A 22368-nucleotide genomic window follows, 5' to 3' on the forward strand; every position below is an offset into this window, starting at 1 on the left:
ATAACATACGCAAATTGTAATGGATAACTATAACAGAAGCAACCCCCATACACACGCATACACACACACACACACACACATACACATCTTCTCACTTCCCACATTCTCACATACCCTCACACACACACACACACACACACACACACACACATACCCGTTTACCAAGCAAAGAGAGGTCCAGTTTCTTAACTGATTTCTAAGTAAGTAAGCGAGGACTCCAAGTTATGATAGAGATATCGAAATATGGTTTTGGAATTTCGATGTAAAATACAATATTTAGTATTTATATCACTGCAGATACATCGATATTTAAATTTTAAGAAGTGAATATTTTACATACATAGAGAGGTAAATACATGTACATATGTGATCATATACCTCGGTATGTATACATGTCACACTTTAAAAAAATGCTGACTTATTATATACCAGAAATGGTAATCATCACTTGAATTTTTTACATATTGAAAGTATAAAAACAAAAAAAACTTACGACATAAAATATATATTCCTTTACATGTCACTGAATGTAATTAGCTGGATATAACGTCAGTGATAGTAACCCCTGGGGTATTGAGGGTGAGTGGTAAAACTGTATCCTAGCGAGGTAAATGAAGTTACCTCATTTAAACGGTATATTGTTTACACACAGTGTGGAAAAACTGTCTCAGCCTTGTGAGGTAAATAAAGTTACCACACTTCAACGGTATATTGTTTACACACAGTGTGGTAAAACTGTCTCAACCTAGCGAGGTAAATAAAGTTACCTCACTTCAACGGTATATTGTTTACACACAGAGTGGTAAAACTGTCTCAGCCTAGCGAGGTATATAAAGTTACCTCATTTATACGGTATATTGTTTACACACAAGTGTGGTAAAACTGTCTCAGTCTAGCGAGGTATATAAACTTACCTCATTTAAACGGTGTATTGTTTACACACAGAGTGGTAAAACTGTCTCAGTCTAGCGAGGTATATAAAGTTACCTCATTTAAACAGTATATTGTTTACACACAGTGTGGAAAAACTGTCTCAGCCTAGCGAGGTAAATAAAGTTACCTAAACGGTATATTGTTTACACACAGTGTGGTAAAACTGTTTCAGCCTAGCGAGGTCAATAAAGTTACCTCACTTAAACGGTATATTGTTTACACACAGTGTGGTAAAACTGTCTCAGCCTAGCGAGGTAAATAAAGTTACCTCACTTAAACGGTATATTGTATACACACAGTGTGGAAAAACTGTCTCGGCCTAGCGAGGTATATAAACTTACCTCATTTAAACGGTATATTGTTTACACACAGTGTGGTTAAACTGTCTCAACCTAGCGATTTACATTAAGTTACCTCATTTAAACGGTATATTGTTTACACACAGTGTGGTTAAACTGTCTCAGCCTAGCGAGGTAAATAAAGTTACCTCATTTAAACGGTATATTGTTTACACACAGAGTGGTAAAACTGTCTCAGCTTAGCGAGGTATATAAAGTTACCTCATTTATACGGTATATTGTTTACACACGGTATGGTAAAACTATCTCAGCCTAACGAGGTAAATAAAGTTACCTCAATTCAACGGTATATTGTTTACACACAATATGGGTAATTTGAGCTTTCCCATATAAAAATATTACAAGTCAATATATGAATTTGAATTACTCAACTTTTATTTTTCCCTCTTAGCGTTGACTTACATGTAACGCTAACTTCTGAAGCAAAACAATGTCCCTAATTTATATTGCCCACTCAGGATTAAGCCAAAACAAAAGGCCCAATTAACGATTACATGACAATCAATTCAACAGTACTAGAAATCTGTTGTGAACAATTTCACAAATGGGTGTTCTTTACGTATTTAGCAATGCTGCTCCATATATATACTTTCCCAACTTAGAAAGTGTATAATTATATCTGAAAGTTTATAAAAGAATGTTATAAAGGACCGGCCATACGGGCCAGGTGAGCTAATAATTATACTACATATGTATATAACAAAATATCAGCTGTACAGGTTGCCATGTCCAACTTTGTATCATCAAAAAAAGTAAGAACACTTGAACATTTCAGTTAAGTTTCAGCTGAAGTGCTCTTAAATATGTTCAAAATAAAATTTCAAGGTAAATTTCAGATTGTTTGAAAAAGACTTTGGTCAGGAACATCCCAGGACCATTTTGGGCAAGTTGCAGGTAAATCGTACTTGTGGAACTAGAGTAGAAATTCATTATGAACGACAGACAGCGGACGACAACAGATGACCCTTTGGGTCAGATGACCTAAAAAATCTGAAGTACTTTATGCAAAAAAAAAAAAAAAAAGGCAGTGACTTTGCAATGATAAATCCTATTGAGGGAAAACACAACTTCATTGTATGGATATTATGTAATATGCACATTAAAAAGACTGATTAAAATTGGTATGATGAGATTAGCAGATAAGATCTACTGAGTAAAAACAAACATCAAATGGCATATATATGTACTTTAAAGTTGATAAAATTGTTTTTCTTTGCAAAAATGCTCATGCATTCCTAATATATTCCACCATAATGTTTCAGACATTTTTGTAAGATCTCTCTTACTACTTCATGATACAGATAACCAGCTTTTAAATATCCTTATTTGAAGCATGAAAAATGTTTGTAACTTCATTAAATATTTTGGACACCATTGAAAACATCTGACTAGTCCTTGCATGTTTAAACAGAATCTGAACCTTATATGATTCCAAATAAACTAGAATCACATGACCACATATTACAAATTGTCACCCACTGGCAACTGATTAATACCTGGTATTTACATTCCCAAAATGTTAACTAATAAGTTTCACATAATATCATCTATTTGATGAACAAATTCAATGTTAACAAATGATACATACTGGTAACCTAATAAAAGCTAAATCAAGTTGTTTATTTGCGATATTGCATCTATAAAGTCCATGCTCAATAGAGCCATTTGATCACTGCATTTGCAATTTTTTTGTTTTCCTTTTCTCATTCATAATCCAATTATGTATCGTATTTTTTATCTTTTTCCATCCTAAACCTTTCAGACATTCATTGGCAGCAATGGCATTGATACAGTCTCTCATTTTCAACTCTTTGCGCATCAATATGTTTTCTTTAAACATTTGCTTGAGACAGGTCTGTTGTTTAGTGTTTAAGATGACTTGGCCTGAAAGTAAAGACAAGCTTGTAGTTAGAACATGTAAGGTACCATTATCAGCAGCTTACTTCACTTGTGATCCAACTTTTATATGAAAAGTTGGAAGCCAATGGAGACTTTGTATGTCTTATTATTTAAGAAAACGAAGCAAAAATTATAATGAAAATTATAATGGTAACGCTAAAGATATTATATATACCTCTTTTAGTATGACAGGGTTTCGAATGAGCCGTTGGACTGGATTGAGGGGTTACTGAAATGGAAAATAAAAATATATTGCATTCAAACTGACTTTTATTTAACAATATGTTTATGTACAACAAGTACATGCATGTGTGTAAATTATTGCAGGAAGCATTAATGACCACTTACTTAGTGCAATATTTACAGAATCTTAGTTTTTATTTCATATATGAGATTTTATGAAACAAGTCTTAAGAAGTTTTTATTTTAAGCTGAGCAAAAATCAAAACTTTGAGAAAGTTGAAAATCTCTCCATGTCATATTACACTAGATACACTGTTCAAGCAAATGTTGTAAGGGGACAATTTACACATACTGTAATTAGCCGATATTTAGCTCCCCTCCCCCTATAAGCACCCTCACTTTTTTCTGGAGAAGAAGTTGAAGTTGAACAATGTTTTACAATATGCGCTGACTCTAACATCAGCATTGTATCCCACATTACATGAACTTGTTGGTCTTTTATATGTGAATCACATAATAATGCGTCTCTAAGGTTAAAAGGCATATGTATGTACTATATACTGTAACAGATAAATGTGTCACAAATACAGAAAGAGTTTTAAAAATATGTCTGACTTTTTTCGTTCACAACTTACATTTTGGTTCACTTACAAGCGCCCCCTTTGTTACAATTTTGTAAGCTCCCAGGGCTCTAATAACGTTGAATACAGTATAGAGAAAAAAATATATTGGTAAATTACATAGGTTCTACAGGGGTAGCACAATTTCATTTTATGGATCACACCATACCTTGCTCAAGTTGTAGTTCATTATCATCCGAATCTGTGTCGTCTCTCTCTATATCCTCCCCCTCCTGGTCATCTTCTATGACAACATCTGAAGTACATCATATAAAAGTTGTTTAAAATCATTTATAAACATGCAAAATCTATACCAAAGAACATGAGAATGAAGATAAAACACTTGTGTAAAATACACTAACCTAGATATTTCAAATATTAAACCTAGCTTAGTGTCACCTCAGTAGATTTTCAAGAAAATGAGCTTGGAAGTAAATACCAGACTTTGGTCAACTTTCTTCATTGTATCAAAAAATTAGATATTATATATACAACATAGGAGCATATTAACCAAATGGTGCCATGATCACTGGCATTACCGACACAATCCGACTTTACAGACACAGTGTATGTGTAGCATACACCAACTGGGTCCTGTAGTATCAGTATCATCAAGTTTCACTTTTATAAATATTAACATATAATCGATGTATTAAGAGTTACTGTGAACACTAAGGCCTGTTAGGGAGCCAGATAAAACTTAAATTTAAGTTCAGCATAAATGACTATTAATTTTCTATCTATACTTGCATAGCTTACCATCATCTTCAAGAGTGACATCATCGAGTGTGCAAGAACTGTATTTACTAACTTCTCCGGAATCCAAAGCAAGAAGGAATTTCCCAAGTTTGGCCACTTGGATAGTAGACTCTGGAAGTCGATAGAATGATCTATGGACATCAATGTCATGGCCCATGAATTTTGCCAATTGTTCCAAATCATTTCTGCCAAAATTCATAATCTGGCTGACTGTTGCGATGTGCTTTCTTAACTTTGTCGAAGTAACATTTTCAACTTGTTTAACCCCACACAATCTAGCATATTTTCGTAGTGCATCCGATGCCCTGATTGCTTTATTTGAGCCGTAGTTCATCCTTGCAAATACATAAGGGTTGTCATTGCTAACTCCAACACTCTCCCTAGCTTTTAGTAGCAAATCAATTGCTTCTATCAAGTCTTTTGTAAGCAGCACTGGGACCCTACGGCCCTTCTTTCCACGAATTTCCACCCTTTGGAACAGAGAGCACATTTTCTTTTCCATTGGTGATAGGGAATCTTCAATTTCCTTGATAGGGGCATTATTTCCACTTTTTTGCTGATATGACTCAATAGTTAGTCTCTCTGCTTCACCACCTCTTCTTCTATTAAACATTACAAGCTTTACCAGTGCAACTTCTGACAGTTGAGCATACACATTCTTCTCAGGCTTTGAGTTTTCTATTCCAGTGCTCAGAGAAGCTGAAAGTGTCTTCAGTTTTTCCTTCACTAGTGTTTGAAGTTTGGACACATCCTCTGTTAGAGGGAGAGGGGATGGCTTGTTCCATTTTCCTGCTTTTAGGGTTGTCAGTGCAGCACTGGAAATGTCATTAGGCCACATTAATTCATGGACAGAAATGAAATTCTCTGCCTTCTTTCGCTTGTCGTCATCTTCTTCAATCAAGGCATTTGCCTTTTGAATCAATGCACATTTCTTAAGGGAATACCCTAACTTGAGAGCCAATGACGGATTTCGGTAAGTGTTGGTATCCTCTTCATATCCACATAATCTTTGTGTACATTTGAGTGCAACAGGAAAATGACTTGGCTCAATCAGATCTTCCATGGTTGTAATTTCAGATTCTTCTCTGATAGTAATAAGTAGGCGAGCCATCTCTCTCATTTTTTGTCCAATGTAATTGTACATGTGTTCCAGATGTCCATGTTTTTTATATAACTTTTCTCCAAGTTTGGTTATGATTGTATCATTTCTGGCTACCAATGATATCTGATCTCCAGACATTCTTTGCAGAATGTTTGTCTTGAAGCCTTCCGATACCTTTGTTTCACATGGTAGCAGATCAGCTGCTTTACTAAATACCTTTCTATACTTCTTTTGATCCGAGTCCTTCCTGAACTTGCATACAGTATGATGTCTCCAGAGCTCTGTCTTCATAAAGAAAGCTAAACAATACTCACAAGGTAACATTTGTGATGCTTCTGTTTCCTCAGTCACATTTCTCCAAGGTACAAGTGTTCCTTCTCCAGATTTTATCACTTCATAATTATGTTTATAATCTCCAGCATTTCTAAGCTCCTCTAATGCCAAGTTTCTGTCTTTGGAGTGTAACGGGAAGCTTAAGATCCGCTGTACCTTGCTTTCAGATCGATGTTGTTTTGAGAAATAATGCTTTCTGATATTTGTACTGCTTTTACCACAATACATACAGTAGTGTTTTTTGTCCCACTTCCTTTTATTTCCATTATGAGCCATTTGCACCTTTACACCAGAGTTTTGCTTCTTTTTCCCTTGTTTGCTATTAAGCATAGGAAACACTTCTGATTCAGGATTGGAATCACTATCTGAAACCATAACCTTGCTCTTCCCATCACTGTTACAATCATCTGTTCTTTTCCTTTTGTTGTCTTTCGTTTTTGATTTACTGATGGATAGTGCTTCTCTCTTTATATTGACTTCATCATGATCAGTATCCAGCATCTCATCATCTGAATCAGGCAGAAAATCAGGATCATTTATCTCATATGTGTCAGCATCTCGGCCTCCAAAATCACCGTCACTGCTACAACATCCAATACTATCCTTGCCTTTATCTTTCATTCCACTCATGGACAGTGCTTCTCTCTTTATATTGACTTCATCATGATCAGTATCCAGCATCTCATCATCTGAATCAGGCAGAAAATCAGGATCATTTTTCTCATCTGTATGACCATCTTGGCTTACAAAATCAGTGTTGTTGTTACAAATGTCAATACTCTCCTTGCCTTTAGTTTTCATTCCACTCATGGAGAGTGCTTCTTTCTTTAAATTGACTTCATCATGATCAGTATCCAGCGTCTTATCATTTGGATCAGGCAGAAAATCAGGATCATTTTTCTCATCTGTATGACCATCTTGGCTTACAAAATCAGTGTTGTTGTTACAAATACCAATACTCTCCTTGCCTTTAGTTTTCATTCCACTCATGGAGAGTGCTTCTTTCTTTAAATTGACTTCATCATGATCAGTATCCAGCGTCTTATCATTTGGATCAGGCAGAAAATCAGGATCATTTTTCTCATCTGTATGACCATCTTGGCCTCCAAAATCAGTGTTGTTGTTACAAATGTCAATACTTTCCTTGCCTTTAGTTTTCATTCCACTCATGGACAGTGCTTCTTTCTTTAAAGTGACTTCCGCATTATCTCTATTCTGCTTTTCCTCAGTTTCATTCATTTCATTGTCACCAGTCTGATGCTCCTTATCAGTGATGAGATATTCAGTTAAATCCTGCACTTGGAAGACTGTGATGGAGTCCAATAACCAATCATGAGACACTGTTTGTAATCCCATTGTCATAGTTGTCACTGAAACAATAATATGTTTGTTTATTCAAGATATCAAAGTACATATTTTGAATATCAGAGTACATGAAAATATAGTGTTTTCAATTACCTTATCCCAATACCCCTATTGTACATGTACATGTATCATCAAATAAATATGTAATGTATATAAGGGCTAGTCCAACATTGTCTGTGGGAGAGATGGAATGCATTTGTATTAAACCCTAAAGGATTGTAAGGTTAAACCCCCATTTTAGTAGTATTCACAATCAGTATTTTAATATTTGATGGATGGTAGAGAATCTGGAAAAAAGCTTACCACCGCTAACACCTGTATGATTTTGGAGCAGTGATTAATTAAGACATTTGGAAGATAATCTACCAAAGTTGAACTGAAAACGAAAACTTCAACCAAGTAACTGAAGATGGTAATCCAAAAATTTTGGAGTGCTCTCTTTACACAATTATCAAACATGAATTAAAGTTTACAAGCAGAAATAGACAAATGCCTTTTGTCTAGCAAATGTAATTTAAAGGTTATGTCAATCTTTGAATTTGGTGACCTTTTGCTTACCTTGCTTCTTGTCATAGTCAGATGTAAACTCATCAACACATGCCACGGCGAGTTGTCGACTTTCAGGGGTCAACCGTTTTGCAGAATCTAGCAAAGAACCACCACAAGAAGTTGCTAGATCTTCAAGATCATCTGAAAGACATTTTATTTGGAACATCAAATAATCAATAAACACTGTCATGATGGGCATTGCCTCTTTATATGTTATGAAAGATAGGTATCTAAATATTTCACATAATCTTGACTTCCTTCAATTACAATGTAAAAATATCCATTTAACCAACAAAATTTGAAATGTCTGGTGCATTTACTCTCCAAAGGCGATGTTACTGGTTTAGAAGTGAACAAATGTAAAAAATTACATACTGCAGTATTGTATCAAGATGCCAATATTTTTGTATTCACTACACATAAAGTATTATAAATTATGGGTTTTTAAATACACACTACAATTGGTATATTTTATAATGATTGTATGTTTACTAAAGGTGCCATGTCATGTTTATAGAAATAATTTTGACATATGTATGCCCTGTAGTGCATAAATAATTAAAGGTAGCAGAAGTAAGCAGTCTCTATCTTATTATTAGTCATTCCTAGTTAGCTATATTTGTCAGTATTACTGGTCTGTCTGTAAAGTGTTATTGAGTTGTTAATTTTCACTTTTGATTTATGTTAAAAATGATATAGAACTTGTAATACAAAATATATATATAGTATCTGGTTAGTGGTTAATATGACCTTTCATCATGCAGTTTACCTTTTGATATGTCACATGTTCTTCCGTAAAAATAAATTTGATAGTCTTTGAGAAGTGGTGACTCTGCCAGTCGTGAAATCTTTGGCCCATAGTGCTTTTTTTCTGTGACAGTATCTCCAATCACTTCAAAGTCCTCCTTTAAAATAGTAAGACATTTTATGCAACACATCACGAGAACATTTTCAGGAAAATAAATAGCATATTTTGGTGACAACTTCAACCTTATAACACCAAAATAATTACAACATTATGATCCACCATGTGTGTATTCTATGGTGAGCATATAGGACAGTACTCCTGACAAGTCAGCAAGGGCCTCTATATAATATAGAAATAAAATGACCTTCATCTTTAGCCAGTAACTGTCATCAGTTGACTCATCTTGTAATTCTTACCAATTTTGTATCACAATGTTATAACATTTTATCAATGAAAAGATGTTAAATTTGACCTTGACCTTGAACCACAAGATTTCGACCTTTGACCTCACATATAAAATTCATAATGTGAACATAATTAACAAACTTTCAACATAACGCGTTAATGGATATTGGTATTATTAGCCAGAGCCAATATTTATAGATGATGGACTGACAGATGGACAAATAAAATGATTACTAAAAAGGGCACCTGTATGATTAATGGACCAGGTGTATTACATAGAGGTTCCTCAACAAGTGACTGCCATTGTTTATCATGTTTATCAAACTTGAGTTAGTTAATTTTGAAATTTTGAAAAGACACGAGCTTTAGCGAGTGTCTTTTTAAAATTTGAAAATTAACTAACGAGAGTTTAGATAAACATGATAAACAACAGTCACGCGTTGGGGAACTTATTTATCCCATAACTTTTACTCCATATTTATACCGTGATGACCATTTTCTCGTCTTCATTCAGCGAAACTTACGCTGTACAAAGTAGCCCGAAGTTGAGAGCCAATCGCAATCAAGAGATCTTGGAGTTGACCAATCAGAGGGTCCGTAGGTGTTTATACACTGGAGTGTGTAAACATAAACGATAACCAACTGCTATGGAATTTATCACATGGGATTTCGATTGTGAAACATGCATAGTTATGAGATAAATAACATTGCAATACTTCTAACCTCAGGTAAAAGATGACCAGCAGACACACTGTCAACTATCCACTGGTAGTCGAGGAGCCAGCACTTCTTAGCAATACTTTTGAAAAACTTCAATGTTCGGTCACAAATGCGACTTCCCTCTGGATCTACAAACATGGGAAAAATGAATAATTGACAAAATGAATATCAGATTAAATTCTTTAGAAACAACAATACCAAACTACATGTATCAATCAAATTTCTAATTAGCAATCTGTCTGACATTTTCATTTTCCTAATTTACAAATTTGCTAATGAAAATCTGCACTATTATTGGTCTCAAGAGACCTAAAATTAACAGTTCAGCTACACTCCATAACATACAGTGCAAATTTTTATGGTGCATTGCACTATACTGATATACCAGTAGGGAGAGATGTTTTCTCAACCAGGGTATCATTATCATAGTCATCTATAATTAAGACTTCCAAACATGTTACTGGTAAAATGACATCCTCTGTCTCTTGATTATTGAAAGATTATAAAATATCTGAATTATGTTACCTTAAAAAAAAGGTGAAGGTTATTCAATTGAAAAACTGCTTAAAAATATTTTCACAATTGTGATGATGTCTACCCATGTACAATATAACCTACCAGTCTTTATTACAACATGTGTTACATCTTCTGTGAACACTTCGCTCATTTTTGAACTGTTATTACAGCAAAGCTCGAGTATATTTTTCTGAAAATAACAAAAAGAAATAGTAGATTAAAACAAAGAGGACTAGTGTATCAATCAACTGGCTATTACAATGATTAAGGCAAATTAATTATTACATTTCTACGATGAAAAAGACTTGCAAAGTATTAACTTTTATTAATCATTTCTCTTAAAACTCTGTCAAGTTATTGAAGGCAAAATAATTTGAGACCCAATTTTGAGATACCGGCCGGCCTTTGTCTTCTTCATTCCTATGATAATTTAATTGATCAAATTTTATATAAATTTATCAAACACTTTATGAGTAGTGGTTAATTAATTCATACATTCGTTACTTTATTACTAGCAGCGATTTAAATGAAATATCAGTGACGACAGACAGACGACAAACGCCAGGCCATGACATGAGCTCTTCGGCCATTCGGATGTGCTGAAATTCTACGAATGTATTTTGTTTAGCAAGAAAATTTATTATACCAAACAGAACCTAAATGAAAGAATCTCTGAACAAAGCAACAACACACTTGGTTAGATTTGGTCTTCATTTTTGCAGCCTGGTAATGTAATTATACGGAAAAAACAAGTCAATACCATTTGATATGATGCGATTTCATACCTTTTTGTCATTAGTTAATCCACTTGGACAAATTACAATGCTAGGTCTCATCTTCCGTCTAGCCCACTCACAATCTTGAATAAACATATCACGCATCTGTGAATCCTTTATTTTTCCTGAAAAAAAAAATTCCTGTGTATTTTTTGCATCTTTTTGCAATACTGATAATTTATACTTTGACATGAATTCTAGCTACTAAGCTACAGATAAGTTGACATGATTTTTTTTTTGGTTTATAGTTTGTGTTAGTTTAACGTCCTTTTAACAGCAATGGTCAGTTGAGAATGTGCTAGGTTTGTTGGTGGAGGAAAGTCCCGGAGAAAAAACATCGACCAGTGTCAGTAACTGGCAAATGCCTAAAATGGGATTCAAACTTGCAGCCCAGCTAGATGTAAAGGACTTGTGATAATTTGTTTGGACATATCTTAACCACTTGGCCACTGTGACCTCATGATTTCTAGGCTTTAATTATAATTAATTAATTTTCTTTACATACTTGCCGTCTCATTCATCTTAGTTTCATTCAGATGAAATGGTTTTACTTTCTTCCTATTAAATGTAAATCTGCAATGTAAAATGTCATTGTAGTACATAGTAGATGTTTATGTTTTTTAAACCAATAAAACTATATATACCGGTATAGAGAATATCTTTTTTTGATAATTGACTAAATATTGGCAATATTATCAAGTATGGTACATAAATGATGTGTTAATTCTTACTTGCTTTACAGTAACTGACAAAAGGTAGTGGTACAATGTATAATTAATAAGGGTCATGTGATACTTTCAGTTTTGTTTAAAGCGTTTATTAATTAAGTTAAGGTACATGTACATGTAAATAATTATTAATATAAGCTAGATCATATAGATGTTTACTACAAGTTAACTGAAACTATATGTTATTTGTGTATACATACTCATCGTCGTCACTTTTAAAATAGACAATAATATTGTCAGTAGAAACCCTTCGGACAACACCTGGCCAACCATCTGGGTAACCTTTGATATTTGCACAAACCACATCACCTGAAATACCACGAGTACATTAATTTATACCAAAATGCAAATGTAGTACATGTAGTAGTAGAGATGTATCAGGGGTGTAATTTTTTTTTTAAAGTCACTAGCCCCGGGCAAGTAGCGCCCAATCATTCACTTGCCCCACATTAAATTCTAATCTCCCCTTCCCAAAAAAAAAATTATTTTTTATCGCAGTACTGTAATAACTAGAAAATAACAAATCAAATCTTTAGAATTATCTCATAAATATTTCTAATTCTATTTCACAACATATTATTATAAGAAAAATAAAACAATTAATTTGCAGCATTATTTGCATTTTTTAACTTTCTTTTTTGTTTCTCTATTTTTTTTTTTTTCTAAATTCCCGAATTCCGGAAACTGGATTCAGGCTCCATTATTAGTTACCAAATGTTACTTCCTACCTTGAACCGAGATAGTTTTTACAGAGAAAAACTGCTTGCTTACGTCTAAAAATAATGGTTAGACAACTTCTAATGTAAGTTAACTCTAAAAAGCATTTCTATGTAACTTAAATCGATTAATTATTGTTTTTATCAGCTTGAATGTCTGAAAAACGTCTCTGAACTGAAGATGCCCCTAGCGACCTAGTTATACCCATTTCAATTTTTTTTTTCATTTTGTGAAATAAAAATTGTTTCTAATCCCAAATTATTTGTTTTTTAGTAATTAATATCTTAAGCAGATATGTTTACACATGTATTTAGTTAAGAGTATGATATAGCATGAAACTTGGTGCAACAGAAAAATTATGTCCAGAAATTCACTCAGCTGTCCCTTGCCCTGGGCAAGGATTTATAAGTGAGAAGGATTCGTCACTGTCTCCTATTACACTACTAAACACCATGCGAGATGCCTATGAATCCGGAATAAAAACCGTTTTTCTCAACAAATATTTGTCATATCAAGTCAAATGAAACACCAATGTAAAGTTAACAAGGACATAGTCATTCAGATCCCCCGCCAATGGAGATATCAAAGCTGAAGTAAGTTTGATTGTGGAGACTTATGTGTATGAAAAAAAACCAGAAAAAAAGGAAGTTGAGCTAAAGAAAGATGGAGTATAATACAAGTAGAGCGGGGCTGTAATTGTTGAATCAGGTATACAGCCTTGACATTTATATTAGGGTGGAGTTTTGCAAAGTAACATTTACCATTTACCATGATATTTTCAGCAATGTTTCCATGGTAACGGAAAAAGTGCAAAAAATGAAAACCTAAAAATAGCAAAATTAAAGTACTACTAGACCATAAAAAGAATGTGTCTATAAAGTTTTGTGGAAATATCTCTGCTGGTTTTAGAGTTATGCTCTGGAAATGAACCTGCTACAAAAATATGATATTTTCAGCAATGTTTCTATGGTTAAAGAAAAAAGCACAAAAAGTGAAAACCTAAAAATAGCGAAAGGCACTACTAGACCATAAGAACAATGTGTCTATGAAGTTTCATGGAAATATCTCTGCTGGTTTTAGAGTTGTGCTCCGGAAACGATTCTTACACAAAAATATGATATTTTCAGCAATGTTTCCATGGTTACGGAAAAAATGCAAAAAATGAAAACCTAAAAATAGCAAAAGGCACTACTAGACCATAAGACCAATGTGTGTATGAAGTTTCGTGGAAATATCTCTACTGGTTTTAGAGTTATGCTCCGGAAACCATTCGTACGGACGGACGGACGGACGGAACCCATTCTTCGTTGGGCGGGGGATAATCAAATTTCACAACGTTTAGTACTTGCTTTTAGGACGAAAGATTTAGAAGAAATGTCTTAAATTTTCGTTAAAAAAAATACAACAGCTCATGAAATGAAGGCCCGCTTCGGAAAGTAAGACGGGAAGCCTGGCACCCGCTAGCTACATCAAAGGCTGCGCTGGCGGATATCAAAGGAAAATCAGTCGTCGCTCAGTGCACAAACACAAAAGCTCCTGCGCCGCACTTGCCCAAAACCCAGTGTGACTTATCCTTCTCATATACGTCCTTGCCCATGGCAAGTAAATTTTTACACCTCTAGATCTGTATATTTGTTTGTTTGTTTGATTAATTAACGTCCTATTAACAGCTATGGTCATGTAAGGACGGCCTCCCATGTATGCGGTGTGTTGCGTGTATGTTGTGCTGGGTGCATGTTTTGGGAGACTGCGGTATATTCATGTTGTGTCTTCTTGTATAGTGGAACTGTTGCCCTTTTTATAGTGCTATATCACTGAAACATGCCGCCGAAGACACCAAGCAACACATGTGAGTGACGAAACATATTATTAAAATATACATATACTGTATATTAGTTACACCAGGTTTTGATTACTGTAGCTATAAAAGTGTTCTACAAATGTATTATTGGCAATTTAGCAACCAATTTGGTTGCTTATAATTAGATTTAAAAGATAAAAAAAAAATGTGATATCATATTATATCATCATATTGCATCAAGGCCAAACATTTATTAACTTAGTTTAACTTTGTTGAACCAAGGACTTATAAATCTATGGTTAAACTTATTGATACCAGAACTTTGATACGTACCAATTTTATACTGATTCAGATCTTGTCCCTTTTCAGTTGTCTTTTTTCTCCTCATCATCTAAAAAATGCCAAAAAATTATATTTGGAATTAAAAAATGTACATGTATATTATACATTTGTATCCGAAATAAATAAATAAAAAAAAATAATCAAGATAAATAAATAAATATTTGGAAAGCAACTTGTAGATAGACAATGCGGAATTTACAGGTTATGACTTGCATATTACATTTGAGTGCCAACACAAGTAATCTTATTGTATTAACTACTGAATTCGTTAAACACCCATGAATGAAAGAAGTAAAATTGTTTTCACTGCCAAACAGGAAAAAGTTGAATTTATAGACCTTAGGAAGTAGACCTTGATGAAATTTTTTTTGCCCAATGGTACAAAATTCACAACTTGCTCTCGTCATTTTGTTGACAGGAAATGAACTCAGAGTGAGACCAAGCATTGTTCCCTTTATAACTTAACTGGTGTTTATCGATAGGTTTTACTCAAAGCGGTCATATTTACTAATTATCTAGAATATTATTAATCAATAATCAAGTTTCCATATTGGCCCTGTTGTCTCGGTCTATTACATTGGCCTTCAGCCTACAGCCTGACATCGGGCCAATACAACAGACCTTACAAAATTGGCCTAAATTACAGGGCCAATATGGAATTAGCCGATTAATAACCTATATAACATGAAACATCCTACCGTGACATGTCCCCATGTCTGTCCGTGCGTTGTTAGTGGGACACTTCACACTTTTTTTTAATTGTTACTCAGAACATGTCGTATTATAACGTGGTCACCATGATGAGTCTAGAAATGTGCCGAATGCTGTGGTGTGCATTCGATTGGCACGCTTTCAATATTGGCCCAGTTTATCTCGTATTGGCCCAGTTTTGTTACAATACTATATTGATGGAACAGTTTCTCATATATATTGTTACCAATATCGTGAAAGTATAGTTAAAGTTTTTTTTATTTTACATCAGAAGATGCCTAATGCTGGCCATCTGTGAAAACCGCCAAGTGTTGACAAATACATTATTTGTATGCAGGCTACATATTGTAAGCTATTCAGAAAACAGCATGTTAAAAGCTGATCGAAGTACTCTCTTCCCCTGCTAAAACTTTTAAATGCATTTGAAGCCTAAAATATAATCATAAATTTTACATGTTGTTGAATATGTCTCTATCCTCTTCTTTCTCAACTGAAATACATTGCATCCTTATATATGTACCAATATAGATGTATAACCCGCCAGTGCGGATACAGAATTTGTCTTACAAAATCATAGAAAATGTCTGATTTTGCTTCCCATGGGGTATGTCCTACGCGCATCATGCAGGAAATTATGGTAATGTTAACTCGGAATATCCATATTGGTATTGTATTTTTATTCATTATGGTGGGGTATCCAAGATTAATATGCTATATATAAGCTAGCTTGTTAAATATTGGCCACTCCGAGTTTAATACTCAAAATACTGGCTGCCATTTCACAGAATTTCGGTTAGTGTAAGCCTACAATTCGGTAAATAAATAAAGAATATGTGTGCATGAGACATAATTTTAAAACCAAGCCAGACTCATGTTTTTAAAGTGAAACTATGTTTTTACTTCCAGAGGACTGAGATTTAAAAAAAATGTTTAAATTAAGCGTATAGGTTCTCAGAAAGTGGCAAGTGATAATAACGACTAAATGTTTTAAATGTTTTAGTTAAAGAACTTAAAAGCAATACAATGTATTTTTTCCATACTGTAGAACTGGGCCTAGTACACTATAATAATAAAATAAGCACCCCCCAACACCAACACCAAACAGCTTAAACCTCGTAAAGATCAGACAGCAGCATATTCCGCGCCTTACCGGAATATATATTTACACATCTGTATTTCAAGCCAATGTTGTGACAATAATGAGCGAACTTAAGCATTGATTGGAAGTTAAAGAAATAGACGCTGTATCTTTCGTAATCTTCGGAGTAATCCAGTCCTTTGAAAACACAGTAATTAAGACTTGCTATAAAGTCCTTAAGTTGGTAAAAGATGACATATCCAGTGGCACGTTTCGTAGATAATGCTCTTTCTGCCATGTTTGTTTCAGAAATTGTGCATTACAATACCTCATGAGATAAGTAAATAATCTGAATGGCCTAGCACTCACCTTCGTCTTCTGTCTTCTGTCGCCGCGATGGCGAGGCTGAAGCGTTCATAGGAAAAGGCGCGAGGATGATGAAAATCACGATGGCTTCCGAAAGTTGTTTTGGCGGGAATTACCGAGTGTGTGTGTCATATGCAGCTGTTGCATCGATACACCTCGTGTATGGCGACACACTGTGTGATGACTTACGAGTGGTGGAGTGAGGTATACCCTGAAATTTTGACTGCACACTCATTATAAAGTTTGTAAGCATATACCGAGGTGGCCAAAGTGAGGTAACGGGAAAAAGTACCTCGCTTTTTTTTGTTACCTCACTTCGTGGTTGTGTAGTCAGGGTCAGTACCTCATTTTGTATTGTAAACCAACACACACACACACACACACACCCTACACACACACGAGCGCGTATCTCCCCCCCAACGATTCCGTACCATTGCATTCACTATCTCTCGAGTCCCTTATATCCCATTTTACACTAAAATTTACTAGTTTGTAAAATTTTAACCAACCAGAAGCTTATGTTTTGTTACCATGGGAACACTGTTTTCGGAAGTGGTGTCACTACTTAAACACATTTTCACTGCATTTTCTACACCTTTATGAAGACATTGAATAAATTGTTTGCATATTAACATCAAATATTTATTATAATATAATAGTGGATGATATTTTTTCCTTATTAACACCAAGGACGTATATGGTTTTTATTCCTGGTTCATAGGCGTCTCGCGTGGTGTTTAGTAGTGTAAAGAGACAGTGACGAATCCTTCTCACTTATAAATCCTTGTTAACACCAAAAAACGTAATGTTTATAACTTTATTCTTTTTAATTATAACATTATACTGGACAATGTTTTCTTATTTAATTTAACACTGAAAATGTAATGTTTATAACTTTTTTTTCTTTTTAAGCACTGGTTGTCATATTTTTGACATGCATTGGTGTGTATCATACATTGGGTGGTTTACCATATCCAGTGGTGCGCGTTAGCGTACCATGATAGATATGCTAGATCACCCAATGTATGTTACACACCAATGCATTTCAAAAATATGACAACCAATGCTTATATTTACATTTAAAGTAGTCATTATCGTTTTAAAAAAGAACACAGGTAAAAAATAAAGCATGAAAATAAAAATTATACGTTTGCATAAAGTTCCAAATATCAGTCGATGGAACAGCCTATTTAGCGGGAAAAACTGTGTGCCACTAATGTTCGGTGTGTTATCATGGACAACCGACTAAACAATAGCAGTAGGTGAAATAGTGTTATCGATAACCCAGATATACAAAGATAAACACTTCAATCCATTTTAAATATTTCAATTAGAATACATTTTCATATTGATCAATTTAAAGAATATTTTAACATTTTTGCAGTGAATTCTCACACTGAGTTAAACCCAGTGTTTTCGTGACCTCCTGAACTCTGATTATGGTATTAGTACGCCAGAGCCTAACTGCCAATGTTAATATTGGAAAATATCATACATTGGGCTTAGTAGCAACATATGGGTACTGTGCAGTGGTAATGTAAATATTTTAGTATAACATTTTATTGGATAATGTGTTTCACTATTTACACTAAATAAGTAGAGTTTATAACTGTATCCTTACTTCTTATATCTTACACATATGAATTGATTTTATTATTGTATATACGTACGTAAAAGTGTTTGCCTGATGGGTCGCGGTCCACGGTCATGCTATGAAGAGGTCCGTTGGAGAGGACCTGTAAGTCTGGAGCACCGATTTGGTTCTTCCTCTTCTCACACATATCGATAGACACTATGTCGTTACCTTCTTTCGCCACAATGGCACAGATACATGGATGGTAACTTCCGCACGACCAGGTCCTGATATCGATCTGTGAAAGAGCATTTTGTTACGGTGCTCGGTAATGCTATAGTTAAGCCAAGCAATAATGTAAGTTATTCAAAATACATTTTTAAAACGTATTTATTATCATATTCGTGCAAAATCTGTCTTTCGCAAAATGGATTACATTCTTTATTTTGTGAACGATTTTCTAATACAACCTGTAGAGAGTTTGTATTTTTTTTGCCACCGTGTCAAATCAAAGAAACAAGTGTATAAAACTATATTAAGGTTTAAGACCTTGTTTAAACTTGTGATTTTTCGCATGCCAGTATATCACTTCTTTGATGTAGTTGAACATAACTTAGTTACTAAAAAAATGTCTATGTGTCCGTCCTAGTAAACATAATGGCATTGTTATTTGGTGACAGAAATGCATGCTGAGCCCTGTGGAATTGCAAAACAGAAAAGTACAATTTTTTGCATCTTTTGCCAAAATTTACAAACATCACAACAATCTACGAGTCAGCAATAATATCTAAGGTTAGGACGAATGTATATACAGTTTATATTAACTAAGTTATGTTCAATTACACCTAAGTAGTGATATATAGGCATACAGAAATCACTAGTTCAAACAGGGCCTTAAACCTTAATACAGACATACAATGGAATGATATAGTTTATACACGGTCTGGTTTGATTTAGTTCGTACGACCTAGCTTGTAGAGGAGAATCACATCTATTGTAATGTTTATTAATATACCTACATGTATATATCTATTTTTCTTATCTTAAAGATGCACACCCGCTGACAAATGATATTTTTTCACTATCAAAAACAAGAGCACACGATTTAGTATTTTTCTTCATTTACAAAAGCTACTTACTTTATACCATACTTTATACCATTACCACTTTTGAAAAGTTTGAGCTTCTAATTTTACTTCAAGTTGAAAATATAAAAAAAAATTAATTGCATCCCGAAACAAAATCGTGACACTATATCTTATATGTAATGAGGTACTGATAACTCATCCACCAAAGCCAAAATAAATTATTTTATATTATTTTTTGAGTTAAATAGACGTATATATGTTAGGGAGATAAGCCTCAAAATGTACAATATGTGGGATAGAGAACTATATTGAGGCCCGTCAGAGCCGAGATCTGTTCTCTATCCCACACATTGTACAGTTTGAGGCTTATCTCTAACTTAAAACATAGCAAGTCTTTGTGTTAATAAAGTACACTTTTATTTCTAACATAAGCCAGGTTTTTTTGCCTTTGTCTATGAGCTAAGGTAACTCTACCAGTGTGCATTCAACCATGACAAATCCGATATAGACAATTGCAACATAGAATTACCTTTGCCTGTGTTATACGTGATGAATAGCAATCATGAATGGAATGCATGAAGCATGCTTTTGGGTTGGACAACTATCTTTAAATTCAGTTTCATCATGTCCACCGACAGTGATGGAGGGATATTATTTTCTCAATTTAAGCGATATATTAAGGTGGTTTTTACTAAAATGACATTTCTTTCTAATATCTGGTGTGACATATGAAATAGACTTGCAATTGAGGCGTTTGTTTGAAAGCGTCTTGCTTAAATGATCGCATATAAAGGTGATTTCCAGGCCAGTTCAAAACAGTCGGTGCCCCCAGAACTTTCATTGAATTCAGGGGATTTGAAATTTCGACCTCTCTAGGGACAGTTTTGGATTTATGTTCAATTTCTTTCAATGGGATTTAGATAAAATTCAAAAATATTGTTGAAACAATATCAAAACAAGTGTAAAACTACAGTGTAGATGATTTGGATATTTAAAATCAAAAGTGGTGTAGCAACACAACATGGTTTCAGAATGTGGAAATTACCGGTAATGTTATAGATAAGTGTTAAATGGTGAAATCATAATAAGGAGGAAACCCCTATCTGGGATATATACAGAAATACTGTGAATGTGTTTAATTCCGCATCAATAGAGGATTAATTTCCCTTCATATTCATTGTGTGGGATTTTTTTCTTTGTTTGGATTTTTAAAATAATGGAATATAAATATTCTGGCAGGTTGTGTGTTGTGTGTTAACATTATTATGGGATTATGCCTGGAGATATGTACCCGTATTGTGTAACTCTCCCATATGCTATCTTTTACTATCTTATAAGTGACTGTCTTATATTAGATTCACATATAAGACAGTAAAAGGTAACATATAGGACAGTTACTGGTAATCATCTGATAATCCGGGAGCTAAAGTACAGAAACAACAATAGATGACATCACAACTATGTTTTAATTACGATTAAACACAATTATTGTTCAAATGATGAATATCATTTATGCTCTGTCGGCGGTGGAGCATCTTTAACAATGATCTTAATTTTGGCTACAAAAAATGAGAGTTAAAACATACTAATATACTATTGATTTATGTGACCAAGGTACCCAGACCACTTTTGTTTCAATCGAAACAACAGTTGTAGATACATACCTCAAATGGTCTGACTTTGCTTTTGTACATAACGAAATCTCCAACTTCATAGACGTCTAATCGGCTGCAATGTAAACAGAGTGTGATTCATTATTCAATACTTGCATATCACAGAGTTATCTGCCCTTGCTGATCGGTATCGGTGTTTGCGAGCGTAGCGTCATGAATTTCAGAGAAAACAATGTACAATCCTTGTTTGAATCCATACAGGGTGTTGTGGCGTTGATATTGATTTACACTTCTGTTCATCTTTTTTTTAGTTTTTGGAAAGAGGAATAACAGCAAATATATTATATAGAGTCAAAAAATCATACTTTAGATTTAAAATCGGTTTAATTGCAATTCTGGCGTTCAAATACGTTGATTTCAGTTAGTGGTTCAACTATAGGCCATATTGTATCCTCAAAACAAATGGAAACAACATCAAAAATACTTTTTGCGTATTTATAATAATTTTCGTCAGATTGAATAAGAGTCTATATTTAAGCAATAAACAGTTACCAAATTGTAGTATATAGTCAATATGAATACAATTTGTGTGACAGATAAATTGAATGTCGCCCGTTAGGGCGACATGATTATTTATCTGTCACCCAAATTGTATTCATATTGACTATATACTACAATTTGGTAACTGTTTATTGCTTATATTTACATTCAACTATTTTTTTTGAAGAAATATCGCTTATAATGCGTTTAAATTTGCCGCTCGTCACATCGCTGACGTCAGCAGGTACAAATACCGGAACAGCGGATATTTTCCAGATATAATATAGTTCCTCGTGGTATCATAAATAAAGTAATCAAAAATACATTTTATACCACATCAAACTTTATTTCAGCAATAATATCTAAAAATCCACAATATAACATCCACTTTCAAAATATTTAAACATTATATCTCTTAATGTGACAGCTAATATCGCGCAATGTAGATACCCTACTATAGTAGTGATGTGGTTCCGAATCAGCGCTTGAGGAAGGACGCTGCTGAGGTGATTTATCTGATGATGGAATTCTATTCCGCGAGAGA

General features: G+C 34.1%; 2 protein-coding genes across 2 annotated transcripts in view; both read right to left on the reverse strand.

Moving 5' to 3' along the window:
* Positions 1 to 22368, reverse strand: part of LOC138319567 (von Willebrand factor D and EGF domain-containing protein-like) — a 39244-nt gene that overhangs the window by 8976 nt on the left and 7900 nt on the right. Inside the window, exons 5-6 of the mRNA XM_069262718.1 lie at positions 21336 to 21399; positions 18681 to 18881 (exon numbers count right to left, since the gene is read on the reverse strand). Coding sequence (XP_069118819.1) covers positions 18681 to 18881; positions 21336 to 21399 — 265 coding nt within the window. The remainder of the gene's footprint in view (positions 1 to 18680; positions 18882 to 21335; positions 21400 to 22368) is intronic.
* LOC138317882 (uncharacterized) lies at positions 133 to 16383 on the reverse strand. The gene is made up of 13 exons (XM_069259856.1): positions 15554 to 16383; positions 14847 to 14904; positions 12196 to 12304; positions 11773 to 11840; positions 11277 to 11392; positions 10594 to 10681; positions 9979 to 10103; positions 8872 to 9007; positions 8112 to 8243; positions 4754 to 7558; positions 4164 to 4250; positions 3367 to 3420; positions 133 to 3176 (listed from the first exon to the last, which is right to left on the reverse strand). Exons 2-13 carry the CDS (start codon positions 14902 to 14904, stop codon positions 2962 to 2964), a joined length of 3993 nt encoding a protein of 1330 aa, XP_069115957.1. The 5' UTR covers positions 15554 to 16383; the 3' UTR covers positions 133 to 2961.

The sequence above is a fragment of the Argopecten irradians genome, chromosome 3 (assembly GCF_041381155.1).
Source record: "Argopecten irradians isolate NY chromosome 3, Ai_NY, whole genome shotgun sequence".
NCBI lineage: Eukaryota > Metazoa > Mollusca > Bivalvia > Pectinida > Pectinidae > Argopecten > Argopecten irradians.